This window comes from Tenrec ecaudatus, chromosome 4 (genome assembly GCF_050624435.1).
Source record: "Tenrec ecaudatus isolate mTenEca1 chromosome 4, mTenEca1.hap1, whole genome shotgun sequence".
Taxonomy (NCBI): Eukaryota; Metazoa; Chordata; class Mammalia; order Afrosoricida; family Tenrecidae; genus Tenrec; species Tenrec ecaudatus.
The window spans coordinates 146,069,046-146,083,231 of record NC_134533.1 but is presented as its reverse complement, the minus strand read 5'-3'; the positions used below and the strand labels follow the sequence as shown (position 1 = coordinate 146,083,231).

General features: G+C 50.6%; 1 protein-coding gene across 1 annotated transcript in view; it reads left to right on the top strand.

Annotated features, from left to right (window-relative positions):
• The window catches only part of EPHB1 (EPH receptor B1), a 387,857-nt gene that overhangs the window by 28,287 nt on the left and 345,384 nt on the right, over window positions 1–14,186 (top strand). The window contains 1 exon segment of the mRNA XM_075548849.1: window positions 9,476–10,157. Within this exon segment, the coding sequence (XP_075404964.1) occupies window positions 9,476–10,157 (682 nt within the window).

Here is a 14,186-nt window from a genome sequence, read left to right as displayed (position 1 = left end):
AGTTAAGGAATGGCCAGGAGGTCACTGGTTCCACTCCTGCCCCCGCCCCTGCATGGAGTGAGCACTGTTGGCAGTTGCCATCAAGTCCATTCCAGGTGACCCTGGATGCGTCGGAGCAGAGCTGTGTTCCACATGGGTTCAAAGGCTGAGTGTTTACAGGAGGGCCCCAGGCCCTTCTTCCGAGGCTTCGCTGCATGCATTTGGATCTCCAGCTTTTCCGTTTTCCAGCAACAGTTGAGTGCGTTGCCCATGCGTACCACCCATGGAGGGCTTTCCAAACCAAACCAAACCAAACCAAACCAAACCAAACCAAACCAAACCAAACCAAACCAAACCAAACCAAACCAAAAACAGCTTCCTGCCATCACGTCGATCCTGACGCATACCCACCCTATAGGATAGGGTAGCACCGCCCCAGCTGTAACCCTTTATGGGAGTAAAAGCCCCATCTTTCTCCCACAGAGGAGCTGGTGGTTTTGAATTGCTGCCTTTGTGCTCAGCAGCCCAGCATAGAGCCACTCCGCCAGCAGGGTCCCTTATGGAGGGCTCAGTCCCGGGAATCCGGTGCGCCCACCGGGAAGACACATCTGAATTTTAGAAGACCATAGGGACCGGGCCGTTTGGAGGAGTGACTCCAATGAGAGCGAGGTCAAAGGGAAAAGAGGAAGGCTAGTTATGAAGGAGGCAGAAGACAGAGGATGTCGTGGTTCGTCTCCTGCTATGGAGAAGGAGAAGGGGAAGACAGAGGCCCCCATGCTTCCCAGACCTCTGCCAGAGGCCTGTGTGGCTGAGGCTCCCCCTGAGGTAGCCGGGAGAGAGAGGGCAGAGGCCCTGTGAGGGGGAGATGGTGAGTAGTTGGTGTCTACTGCATGGCAGCCAGCAGGCTGAGGAGAGGCTGAGGTTGGCGACGTGCCCCACGGTGGTCGATGGCACGTGTGGGCTTGAGATCTCCCAGGGCAAGACGTGGAGCGAGAAGACTGGGGAGGGAGGGAGGGTGGAGCCTGGAGAAGTCTGGATTTCACCAGCTGTGGATGAAACGGAATACAACACTGCCAGGCAAGACTGCTAGTGCAAAGCTAAATAGGTGGAATTGTTTAACGTGTTGAAGTGAACTACTAAATTAGTCAAAACGTAATTTCCCCCGTCCTTAAGGAGCTCACAGTCTGGTGGGGAGAACTTTCAAAGTCACACCTCCCCCCAACAAAGGATAGTTCACAGCACTGTTTTATCAAATGCTAAATTGTGTGGAATAAACTTAAATCACGCTTTAAACATTCAGAAAAATGGTCGCTTAATTGTCTAAGCTGGGGCAGGCAAAGCGGAGGAAATGATTGTAGAGGAGGAGCGCCTCGGAGACGTAGATGCCACCTTCGATCACTGCCTAACTGGGGCCAGCGATGGGCTGTCTCTGGCCCCCACTTTGCTCATTTGTTGGCAATGGGTCTTAGTCAACCACATGTACTGTACCTCCAGCCAGGTCGGCTACACTCTGGTTCAGCCAGGAGGCGTTTGGAGGGGTGAGAAGGGCATAAGGATCCATCAGCCATGAGCAACAACACCCAGGGCCAGCCTGGGCATGGCCTCTATGTTCAGATGTGAGGGTATATACGCCTCTGCCTTGGGCCTGTGCCATCTTTACCAAGCTTTCCGACCAAGCAGTGGCCTGGAAATTGGGCTAAACACTAAGTAATGCCACTCCTGACCACGGACATGCAAGGGAGAGGCCAGGTAGGAAAATGACTCTTGTGGCAGAAATGGCAGATTTGGGTCATAAATTGGGATTGGGGGGCCTGACTGGCCTCCAGGTGGAAACACGTGGGTGCAAGGCTGTGATCCCATCGTGCGAGCACTGGCTCCACACCACCCTCCAGTCTGAGTGGGAAAGATGCTGCTTTGGCTACTCGCCCCCTCTTCAAATGCTACCTTTGTCTGAGTTAGACACCCTTTCTTTATTCACAAAGCCAACTTGATTGAGTGAGCGTTGGTGCTAAGGACTCAGGAGCAGTAGGGGGCCCTGAAGTTGCCTTGGGGACTTAGGTGATCCAGCCTTCTGTCGATATTGAGGTGTAGGCTGGAGCAGATAGCAAAGGTGTGTGTGTGTGTGTGTGTGTGTGTGTGTGTGTGTGTGTGTGTGTGTGTAGCTATATGGAAGAAATATTTCCATGCCCTAAAATTTACTTATTTTAAGTGTACCCTGACATTATTGGTAAGTTTAGGATTGTACCACCATCACCATCACCCAATTTTTGAACATTGCCTATATCCTCCAGAAGGTTCCATCTGTCTGTTTGTAGTCACTCCCCTTTCCCAACCGCAGCCCCAAGTAGTTACTTTTATATCTGTAGGTTTAGCTTTTCTGGACACACACGGGATTCTATGGTGGGTGGTCTTGTGTTTAGATTTCTCTACTCAGCGTGATGTCTTTGAGATTCGTCCGTGCTGTAGCAGGTATCAGTATTTAAATTTTGAACATTTCTAGATAGTTTTCAACGGCATGGCTCCATCGTATTGTTTCTCCAGACCCCAGTGGAGGAATAGTAACACCAGGTCTCAGATGCCACGCCAAACATCCAGCCGAGAGCCCCAAGAGGGAGCACTGCAGTCAGAATGGGACCCAGTGAATATGAATTTTAACCTTAAAATAATACAGTTGCACAGAAATGCCCCCCCAATCTTGTTTTCTTTTACCCCTGTTATTTCCCAATCAGCCCCCACCCACCCCACTGAGCTGGTGAGAATTTCAGTTTCGATGAATAGCGATTCTTTCCAGTATGACAGGTGGAAAGCTTTGAGAGGTTGTTCCGACATTGTCCAAAGGCCCATAATCTCCTGAGGTCCACTCCCTTCCTGGACATGAGGTGGTGGAGGCTATCGCTGATAACTTTGTAGCTAACTTCAAATGTACGAGAGGGTTATTGTTAGTGGAATTGCCGGGTCAAAGGGTACACGCAGTCATCAGTTTGATAAATTAATCACACCATTTCCATACAAGTTGGATTAAGTTGCCCTCCAACATCAGAATGCTCATCTCCCACCCCCACCCCCCAGCACTGGATGGTACCAACCTTTTTCTTGTTGTTGGGAGGGGTAGTGGTGGGGAGGAGGGAGAACCACCGTCGTCTTTTGCTGTTTGGACTCAGTGTTCTCTTACACTGAAGAGGCACATCATTCTGTTTCAGTGAATGATCATTCGATGCCCTTTGCCCAGTTGTCTCTCTTCTTATCGATGTGTACACCTGTTCAATCAAACTGGTTGCCACGAGTCAAATCCGATTTCTAGGGAAATGTCCCCTGCTGTAGAGTGGAGCTGTACCCTGCAGTGCTGTTGTGGCTGTGACCTTTATGGAAAGGGATCGTCAGACCTTGCTTCTGCATATCACGGAGTGGCTCCCACCAGCCCATCATTAGCTTAGGAGCCAAGGGTCAACCAGTTGCCCCATCCAGGTCCTCCTGGTGATACAAGGAATTCTCTTCGTATTCGCAGGCAGCTGAACACTCTATCTATGATATGTTACAAATACTTTTTTTTTGCACTTTGTTTACAGCTGTGTCTGTCATGCTGGCTGTTTTTAATTGTATAAAGTTGAATTCATTCATCCGTTCCTTTATGCCTTCTGGCTTTCATGTCCCAATCAAACGGCAAAACCTACTGCCATCAAGCCAATTCCAAGTCATATTGACTCCAAAGGCCAGAATAGAGTTTGCTCTCAGAGCAGACAGATTCATCTTTCGCTTGTGGACCACCTGGTGGGCTTCATTGCCAACCTTGTGTTGGCAGCGCGGCACTCAACCTACAACGTCACAGTTTAGAAACTCAGTCTCATTGCCATGGAGTCGATACCAAGTCCTAGTGACCCTGTGGGACAGAACAGAACTGTCCCTCTGGTTTCTGAGACTCTATTAACACACTAGAGTCCCCTTCTTTCTCCCGAGGAGCAGTTGGCGGTTACGAAATGCTGACCTTGCAGTTAGCACCCCAACACCTAGCTTCTACATCACCAGGCAATTAGCATACATAAATTCCCTGCAAGGGTCCCTTAACCTTTGTTATGGTTTACTTTTTACTATTTAAACGTTTGATTCACTCAGAATTGATCCTGTAGTACAAGGCACCATGATGCAGTTAGGTTCCCCCATATAACTACCTCCTCTTTAAATCGTCTTCCCTGATTTGACCAGCACTGCAAGTGTTGGTGGAAAGTATTGTAGCAATGTATAAAAGAGTTCGTTGGTTTGCACGTCCACCAATGGCTTGTGCAGTATCCACGTTTTGCCAAGACGTGACAGACACCCCCGTATATACTTGAGTATAAGCCAACCCGAATATCAGCCGAGGCACCTAATTTTATCATGAAGACGGCATTAAAAATGTGTTGGAAGAATCAGCTTATACTCGAGTGTGTATGGTATTGTATTTTTTTTTTCCCAATCTGATAAGCAGGTTACAGCGTTTTGTTGTTTTCCTGGGAGGAGAGAATTACAGGAAGGAGCAGGGGAGGTCCTGTATCATATGCCTGGAACTGGAAACTGAGAAGGTGTCACTGAATGGGGATCTTCCGAGAGCAGCTGTGGGGGGACAGGGAGGGCTTTGCAGGGACTGGTGCAGCACAGCCTGTGGCCCTAATAGAAAAATGAGCTCCGTGGGATAGTAGATCCAGGCCTGGTAGCATTCTCCTTTTTAGAGGAAGGAGCAGGGGCGGGGCCTGGAAAGGGAATTCATAAAGCCTTGAGAAGCAAGGAGGAGCTTGATGGATAAAAATGTTCAGGGGACACCTGGGGCTCGAGGTCTGGTCAAAACCCCGGCACGTGGCTCAGTGAAGGCCTAGAGATTCTGCCCCCAAATCTCTCTCCACTCTCCAGCGTCTGTAAGCTCCATCAGATCAGCTCTTGCCTGAACTGACCAAACCGGTTGGCACCCAGTCGGCACTCTGCATGCTGTCTGACCCATGATCTACTTTGCATCCTATTTGTAAAATCTTAGATCCTACCCCTTGTGATGTTCCTCCCTACAGTCTTCCAGTGGCTTACAGTTACTTTGGGGATGAAGTTGAACACTTGCTACCTGCAGCTCTTTGTGGCTCTCCAAGCACTCCAGCTTTGTCCCTGGATCATGACAGGTGGCTTATGCCAGCCATTCTTACGCACCTGGGCTCAGCGCCTCTTCCTCTCCCTGCCCCAGCCTCACCCCCAGACAAACACGTCTCCTGGCCAGCTCGAATCTTTTCTCACCTTTCTGCATGAGGGAGGGTCTCCTCTGACACGCCTCTGTGTATCAGGTGCACCCCCCCCCCCCCCCGGCTCCTTATAAATTTCCCTCGAAGCAGCTAGCGCCATTGTAATTATTTGCTTATTTTAAGAGCCATTTGTCGAGTTTCTGTTTCTCTCACTAGATTATGAGTTTCATATTGCTGTATCCCCAGTGGCTAATGGATGCCTGGCATTAAGCTGGCATTCCATAAACTAAATAAATAAATAAACAGACAGACAAAACAATCAATAATAATTATTATTATTCAAACACCAATAAATAAAAATTAACTGATGAACGAGTGAGGTACCAGTATGAAGCCATGACACCTATTCCAAATATCATCAAACAGCACAGTGTGTGCTGCTCCTCGCAGGGAGTGCCTTTCCAGATGCTTCGTGATCGCCCAGGCCTGCTCTGTCCCAAGGCCTCCTGCCCTCACTGCTGCTTGCTCCCGGATGCATGGATACCTCTTCTACCCGGCTCCTGTCGCTTATTCCCCGGTCCCACCAGCCCCTGCTGACAGACGGGGAGTGAAGCGGGGAGAGCCATTAGTGTGAGGCTCCACGGTGGCCCCTTTCCAAACAGAGCTATTTTCCTTCCTCTCCGTTTCTAGCCTTTCCCTTTGCATACAGAGCTTTATTTCTCCTAATTATGCTTTGACTGCCCCTCAGGAGCTGTCAGAGAATCAATTAGATTTACAGTTTTTCATGGCTAGAGGTTACCCAGTATGGTTCCTCATTTTACAGATGAGAAAACTGAGGCCCAGAGAGGTTAATGCTGGAGACAATTACCTCTGTCGGGGCTTAGAATACCAATCAGTGTCACTTGGGAAGATGAATGCTCTCAGCCTGAGACGGTGTCCCTCCTTACTCTATTTGAAGACCTCCCTGTCGTGACGATCTTCATGCAGAAGGAGATCCAGGAAGGGTGGCCTCTTTTCTGCTCCAGGACTGGACCAGTCTTGGCGGGTGAAGGACTGACTGGCTCAGGTACCCAGCCTCATGGGGCTACATGGCTCACGCGTGTGTCGACAGAGGGACCCCACAGTTGAGATACCATCTTGTACAGGCCAGCAGGAAGACTGGGTCACCAGGCCAGCTGGGCTTCCATAATTGCAGAGCATGGACACTGCCCTTCGTCACTCAAGAGAGCATGGCCTTGCCCACACCCCTCCATAGTCACATAGAGTTCATGGTGAAAACATTGTTCCAAAACCACAGGGGAGTGGGGTGAGGGGAGGGAGGTCTGAGAATTTGACCACAAGTAACTGTCAGCGACTTCTTCTTCCTAATGTATTTGCTCTCTGGATCCAAAAAACCAGGCAAGCAGAACATCACTTCAACAAATGCATTTAAATAGAACATTATGCGGTCTTTGAGAACAAATGAAAAACAGTTCCTTTACACACCTAAACGATCGATAAGAAATTAGCAAAGCTTTGCCTAGTGCTGTCCAGGGCCCAGCTTTGGCTTGGCAGCGTGGATTGCTACTGGACCTGAGCCCCTGGGTTGATCCCTTTCTCTTCCATTGGCCCCATGGTGGTCCCAGGGAGCAAGAAGACCGGACAGGCCCGCCATGCAAACATGAGCCCGGCAGGCACTACGTGCTGGGTCGGGATGTGGAACCACAGTGGTGCAGCTGCAGCCCTCGGGGGCTCCCCTGCTCCCGGGCTGCGTCACTCTTTCAGTGTGTCCGTATCCTCGCAGGGCTGGAGACAGTGGTGGAGGAGCGCAGGGCAGGCCCCCCGGAAGGGGATCCAAGCCAGCCCACGAACATGCACAGGTGCTTAGGAGGTTTTCCCGGAGCTGTCATGACTCAAGTCAAAGACGAACAGAAAGGAGGAGGACATGAGAACAGGCTGGGGGGTGGGAATACCGTTGTGGATTGGGAACGTGCAAAACAGGGAAGCCAAGCAAGGGCCTTTGCTGATGGATCATCGAGGATGATGAAGGATTGAGTGATGGGTGAGGGCTCAGGTGCCTCCCAGAGATCTTAGATTGTTTTTCCTTTTGGTAGAAAATCAGAGTGGTCCACACACCCTTGGAGCTCACCCAGGATGCCAGGCTCGGGAGGGAACTGGCACCTGGGAGTGCTGGGGAGGGCTGGAGAGGGAAACCCTGAGGATATCTGCAGTCCGGTGACTCCGTGGCAGGGGATCAGGCCTGGTGCAGGACCGGCTGGCTCTATCTGCCCACTTCCCCTCAGCACTGGTCCTGGTCTTAGGATGCCCTGGCACAAGGTGAGAGATAGCCTTGCCACTGCCGCCCCTCCCTGTGCAGGAAGTTGAAACTAAGCTACGGCTGGCTTTTAGCTCTTTTCATGAAGAATTGCAGTTTATATAATTAATCCCCATACTGTGAAAAATATTCAGTTAACACAATGTGTGCAGAAATGGGCCCAATTTGGTTATCTCTGTGCCCACTGCTGACAGTTAAGGGTCTGCACTGTTTTCTCCTGTCCTTTTAGAAAGTATAATTTCTTCTGCTCCGTGTTTCCATCATGGTTGGCCTCTCCTGGGCGTACTCTCAGCTCTTGAGAGTAGGTGTGGCCATGGCCCCTTTAACACGCTCAGCATAAGGCAGAAAGAATGAGCCCGCAGCCCCTCTTTGACCCCTGCCCCGGAGTCCTCGGCTGAGGAAATGGTTCTTTTATGAGTCCTTCATGGTGCTGGTTACTGAAATGAGCCAGAAGTTCTTATTAGTTGAATTTCTTTGACCTTTGAAACCCTTCCTTCTCCACCCCCCCCACCCCTCCATGTTCTTCAAGAGCTATAAAACCCTGGGTGAATTACATGGCAACTTTCCATCTGTGGATCGGGCATAACAATAGCACATCATTCTGAAGGTTGTTGGGAAGGGAGCGTTGGATAGTGTGTTTGAAGAGGCATCATTCAGTACATGCGTTCTTCCCCTGTTGTCCTCAATCTACAGTGCCCCTGACACAGAATTCTCTTTTCCACTCTGAATAATGATCTCCCTTATTCAGAAGCTTTAATTTAAGTTCCTCCCTAATACTCTCCAACCCTCCTCTACTTTACCACATTTTTGCCTGAAATTTGTACACAAAGAAGCTTAATTGGCTTAATTAAGATCTCTCTGAGCAGCCTCTATTGGATCTTTCGAAGAAAGTAGTATTATAACACACACATTTATGAGAATCTAAGTTTGTAGAAACACTGAAAAGCTTACTATTCATGGGCATTTGGGAGATATAAAGGGAGTTTCACCACCATAAAGAAATTAGTATCAAATATGAGTATTTTCACGGTGGGGTGTTATGCAATTGGTTACATGTTGGGGTACTAACCACAAGGTCAGTTGTTCAAAACCACCGGCCACTCCAAGGCAGGAAGAAGAGACATTCTACTCCTATAAAGAGTTAAAGCCTCAGAAGCCCACAAGGGCAGTTCTATAGGGTCACTATGAGCTGGAATTGGCTAGTGCACTGAGTTTGGTGTGGAATCTAGATTTCCTGTTGATTGTAGACCCTGTGACACTGAGGAATACGAATACAGCTATTGCCATCACAAGGTTCTGATGGCAGTAGGTTGTCCTCATGGATAGGGGAACTGAATATAATGAACCATAGTCACAGCATGAGAGGAAAGGCATTCTAGAATTCTGTCTGTTCTAATTTAGAAGGAGATCTTTAAAAGCAGGGTAGGGTTTTCCATGGTTGCAGAGTCGATTCTGGCTCCTAGTAACTTTGTAGGGCAGACTGGAACTTTCCCATAGGATTCCCAAGGTTGTAAACCTTTATGGAAACCTACGACCACATTTTCCTCCTGAGGATCAGCTGTTGGCTTCAAACCATTGTCAGTTCGGGTGGCAGCTGAGTGCCTTTACCACTGTGCTGCCAGGGTTCCTAAGGTAGGGTTAAAACCAAAAATTGAACCGACATCAAGTCTCTTCTAACTCTAGTGACCCTATATAAGATTTCCAAGCCTATAAATCTTTATGGGAGGAAATAGCTCCTCCTTTCTCTATTGCAGAAAGTAGTGGGTTTAAACTGATGTCCTTGCAGTTAGCAATCCAGGACTTACCTTATATAGTACCCGAAAGCTCCATCCAGTACAGTTAGATGAGTAAAATTGTTAAGTCAAATAACTAGACTGGTGAGCTCTTAAGGCCCCTTCTAGCACAAGCCTTCTCCTCTGCCTTGCCTCTTCTTGCCTTCTCACTCTCTGTTTTGTGTTTTCGCATGTGTGTGGCCTGCTTGGTACAGTGGGAAGAAGTCAGTGGCTACGATGAAAATCTGAACACCATTCGCACCTACCAGGTGTGCAATGTCTTCGAGCCCAACCAAAACAACTGGCTGCTCACCACCTTCATCAACCGGCGTGGGGCCCATCGCATCTACACCGAGATGCGCTTCACTGTGAGAGACTGCAGCAGCCTCCCGAATGTCCCAGGATCCTGCAAAGAGACCTTCAACTTGTACTACTATGAGACTGACTCAGTCATTGCCACCAAGAAGTCCGCCTTCTGGTCTGAGGCGCCCTACCTCAAAGTAGACACCATTGCTGCAGATGAGAGCTTCTCCCAGGTGGACTTCGGGGGAAGACTGATGAAGGTCAACACAGAAGTCCGGAGCTTTGGGCCTCTTACTCGGAATGGCTTTTACCTCGCTTTCCAGGATTATGGAGCTTGTATGTCTCTCCTTTCTGTTCGTGTCTTCTTCAAAAAGTGTCCCAGCATTGTGCAAAACTTTGCAGTGTTCCCAGAGACCATGACCGGGGCGGAGAGCACATCTCTGGTGATTGCACGGGGCACTTGCATCCCCAATGCAGAGGAAGTGGACGTGCCCATCAAACTCTACTGCAATGGGGACGGGGAGTGGATGGTCCCGATTGGCCGATGCACCTGCAAGCCTGGCTATGAGCCTGAGAACAGCATTGCCTGCAAGGGTAAGCCCGGGACCGCTGAGGCCTTCTCTGCTTTCCATCCACTTGGGTCGCAATGCGTCGGCAAGGCCCCTCCACCCTCCAGCTCTGAGTCACGCCAGAGCAGAAATAATCTAGTGTCTTATTAGAAAAGTATGGAGCGCTTCTAGAAAACTATGGTCTGACAGTTTTCTAATTGTGTTAAACCTATTCATGATGGGAAGTCAAGATGGGCATAATTGTAAAGAGTGGATAATAACCTAATAGCCACTCAGTTATAGTTAGTGTTGGGACACAGCCCCCGCCCCCACACACATACACACACAGTATCCTGTGTCCAGCCCTCAGCCTCCAGGGCATGGAGAATTTGGGTTGCCATGGACAATTCACTCACGGGTAATTGAGAATGACAGCATTGGGGAAGTATTTTTTGTTCATTTCAGTCCAACTCCCACAGCACTAAACTTGGTACTGAACCCATGTAGCTCATTAACTCAAAGCCCCCTGGCTTGGCTGTCTTTCTCCAGGGGCTGGATGCCAGGCCCCGGGGCAAGGATGGGGCCTGGCTTTACAGCGCAGACATCCTAGAGAAAGATGATGTGACTGCACCCTGTGGTGTGTTTCCTTGTACTTCTGCACAGTGTCGAATGGCACAAACTTTCCAGCTTGGGGTATCACGATACTGGGTGTCTGGTTCTTCTTAACCCTAGAGAGGACATGTCGAATATGTGCTAATCAATGCGGTGAACTGGCTCCAGGCTTGGTCTGCTCTGGGAGTGATTAGGAGGGTCTGGAGGCCTCACCGCTTACCTGTGGCCTAAGTACATAGCAGCTCAATGTGGGGAGAGCCCAGGGCTTGGGAAGAGAAGCCTCATTTTCATTCTTAAAATTTTCTTTAGGTTTTCAAAGGCTGATTCAGTTAGGAGCCAGCCTTCCCACCTGGCTCTCAAAAAGAACCCCCTTGACCATTCTATGACATTAGGGTGGTCAACTGTCCTTTGAGGATAACTCGGAGTGCGGAAAGGTAGTAGCTCCTTCTGTGTGAGCATCATGTTGACTGGCTCCCTATTAGCATCCCGGGCTCGAGACCCCAGACCAGCCCACTTCCTGTCCCCCAAACACCTGCAGACAAAGCACCCCGCCTGGGATCGCTCACGCCCATCAGCTCTGCGTTCCTTTGGACGCGGCAGCTAATTGCCCGGGCTGAGGCTCTCACACCGCCTGTTTGTGGCCCGCTGCGTGTGGAGAGCTGAGCCTTTGTGTCTTTATTGGATTTCTTGGTTATGGTGCCTGTGATGGATGGTGTGGAAACAGAGGGGAGAGTGCCAGACCAAGTGATGAATCAATGCCGACCGTTTGAAAGGCAGCCTGCCTGGTCCCACCATGCTGCTTTGTCCTGCCAGCTGGGTCTGAGGCTGGGGCTGGAGGAGCCCCGTGGGCATTTATTGGGATCTGAGTGGGGCCCACAGCCCCAGGCTGCATTCTTAAAGGCACAGGTGTGGCAGCGGCCAGGCACACTTTTGACAGTCATGCTGGTGAGCTCTCCTGGCTTCACACGGCTGCCCTGCCACACTGGCTGGCTGGGGCACTTGCGATTTTCTTATTATTTCCTGAGCAGAACGACAGGAACTGGAGCAAGCATTGATTGGTTCTGATTTAATTGGGACTCTGGGAACAGGCTCTGATTTCTTTGGGCTAATTGGAATTTCTCTCCCTTTTTGGGGAGTGTGGTGGGTCGCAGTAGAGGTTTGTGCTGCTGTCAGTCCCTTCCTGTGGTTGTCCAGGGAGAGCCTGTGGGGACAGAGATGTAAATCCAAGTCGTTGCTCTCCATTCACCTTACCCAGCCCCAACCTGCTCAGAGTTCTGGTGAACCTTTCTAATCCAGGGATCCTGTGGGCATGGACTGAATTTGCAGATAGCTTGTTGCAAACATCTTGGGGAGTGGAAGAAGTGGGGTGTTCAAGGTACCACACCTGCCATCTCATTGGGCAGGGTTTCTGAGAGCTGGATGTGTTAAGGCAGGCGCATCATAGGTCCCGTGCCTTAGGCTTCGCTCAGCTGGGTACCCTGGAAGGACAGAAAACACCGCTTTATCCTTGTCTCAGAAATTGTCAGCCACCCCCCCATATCCTTTGCCCTTGACTGTGCTGCCAACCAGCCCAGCTGACTGAGCCAGGCCTACCCCAGGGAGGCCAGGGGGTCCTCAGGCACCAAAGGGATTTTGGAGGACTTGCACCTTTCGGTGGGGGTGGGGGTGGCAAATGGGAGCGGGAGGACTTGTGACTAGCTTCTGGGGTGTGTCTTACTGGGAAGGTACCAGCCCACTTTGGGGTGCTGATTGTGTTCTCCGGTGCCACCGCAGTCCGTCAAAGAAGTTATAGGGTGGCCCACCTGTACAGCCAACTCTTGAGGCCAGAACCCCAGGTGTGATGGTGTCAGGGAACCAACCATGGGTGAGAAGCAGTGAGATCCCTTGTAGGACTGCAGAGAGGCTACGCGTTCCCCACCTGGCCCTGAGGATTGGTGCCTCTAGGATCAGCCGTGCTGCGCCCAGTGGTTCTGAGATGCACGCAGCTGTACAGATCTGATGTGCTTTCTCTTCTGGACACTTGGATCTGGGCAGTGAGGAGTGTTGACTCTGGGGTTTGGGCAGGAATAACCTGCCGGGTCCATGTTTCTGGGAGGACAGGCTTTCAGGATAGGCAGAGGACCATTTATCTTGATGTTCGGTTTGCATCTGATAAGCCCTTTCCTGTCAGAGCCATGGTGACCAGTCACCAGTCAGGGTATGCTGAGGCATCTGGAGACCAATTAGGAGTGGTACTGGCCCAGGGCTTCTCTGTTGCTAGAAAGGACGGAACTGGAGCCACAGAGCCCAGGAAGCTACGGGGAGAGCCTGGGCATTAGGATGTACAGCAGTTCATCTTGGCTTTCTGAAGTGCCCCATGGCCCAAGGCCTGTTTCCCCAGCATCCTTTGGACACACACATGGGTGGGATGCATTAGGCAGAACTACAGCACCCCGCCGACCCCACCAGTACCCCTGACCCCATCATGCATTTGTCCCTAGGAAATTGTTAATTATGAGGAAATGTCCCATCTGCCCCAACTTCAAGTTTTATGCTCATAATTTAGCAGATTAATGAGAAATCACAGCTTTGTCTGTATCCACTTCCCACTTCCTTCCCTGCTAAGGTTGATGACAGGGTGGGTTCTTTGAGGAGGCTCCCTGCAGCTGAAGTCTCTCTGTGCCAGGGAGGCCAAGAGTTAGCTCTTGGCAAGCTCTCTCTGTGTGTGCCGTGGAGCCTGGACTATTGCATCAGCCGGGGTTGGGTGTGGGCAAGCGGTAGGGCTGGGACGGCGGATTGCCAGAGGAAACCTGGCCTGGACAAGCCCTTCTGTGTCTGGGGAATACCTTAAGGCAGCTGTGTCTTCCATGGGTGCCCTTGAACGGGCTCTGGTGTGCGTACAGCCCCTGGGCAGCGGGATTCTAATTGGAGCCCGGTACCATTGGACTTGGGTATTCTTGGATTCTGAGTGCTCTCTGAGGGTCTGACATCCTCTTCTAGCACATAGCCCAGAAAGTTCCCAGAAGAAGCTGGCTCATTAGCTAGGGTTGGGACTCAGGACATGGAGCCCTGTACATAGCCCGGCTGCCACCCTCCCCCGACCCCCTTGGCTCTGTGGTGTCCAGGCTGGCCTTTGCTCACCACTGCTGAGGTCGTCTGGTGGAGGGGGGACAGTTCAGCCCACTGTACTCTGTAGGAGTCACACAACTCCAATGGAGGCCTCCTCTCTGGGGTGGGCACTCTCTGGGGGAAGGAGATGGGTGAACGTGAATGGAGAAAAAGATGTGCTGAAGGCAGGAGGGTGAAGGTATGCCCAGGTATAAGAAGCCAAACCTAGTGGCAGGAGCCAGCTTTGGTCCTGCCTTGATTGTGAACTTGCTGTGTGGGCTTAGGCAAGTCCTTTTCCATCAACAGCCATGGAATGCTGCCTTCTTTCTCAGAATGTATGGGAAATCCGATGGGATATGGGAATGCTCCATAAGTC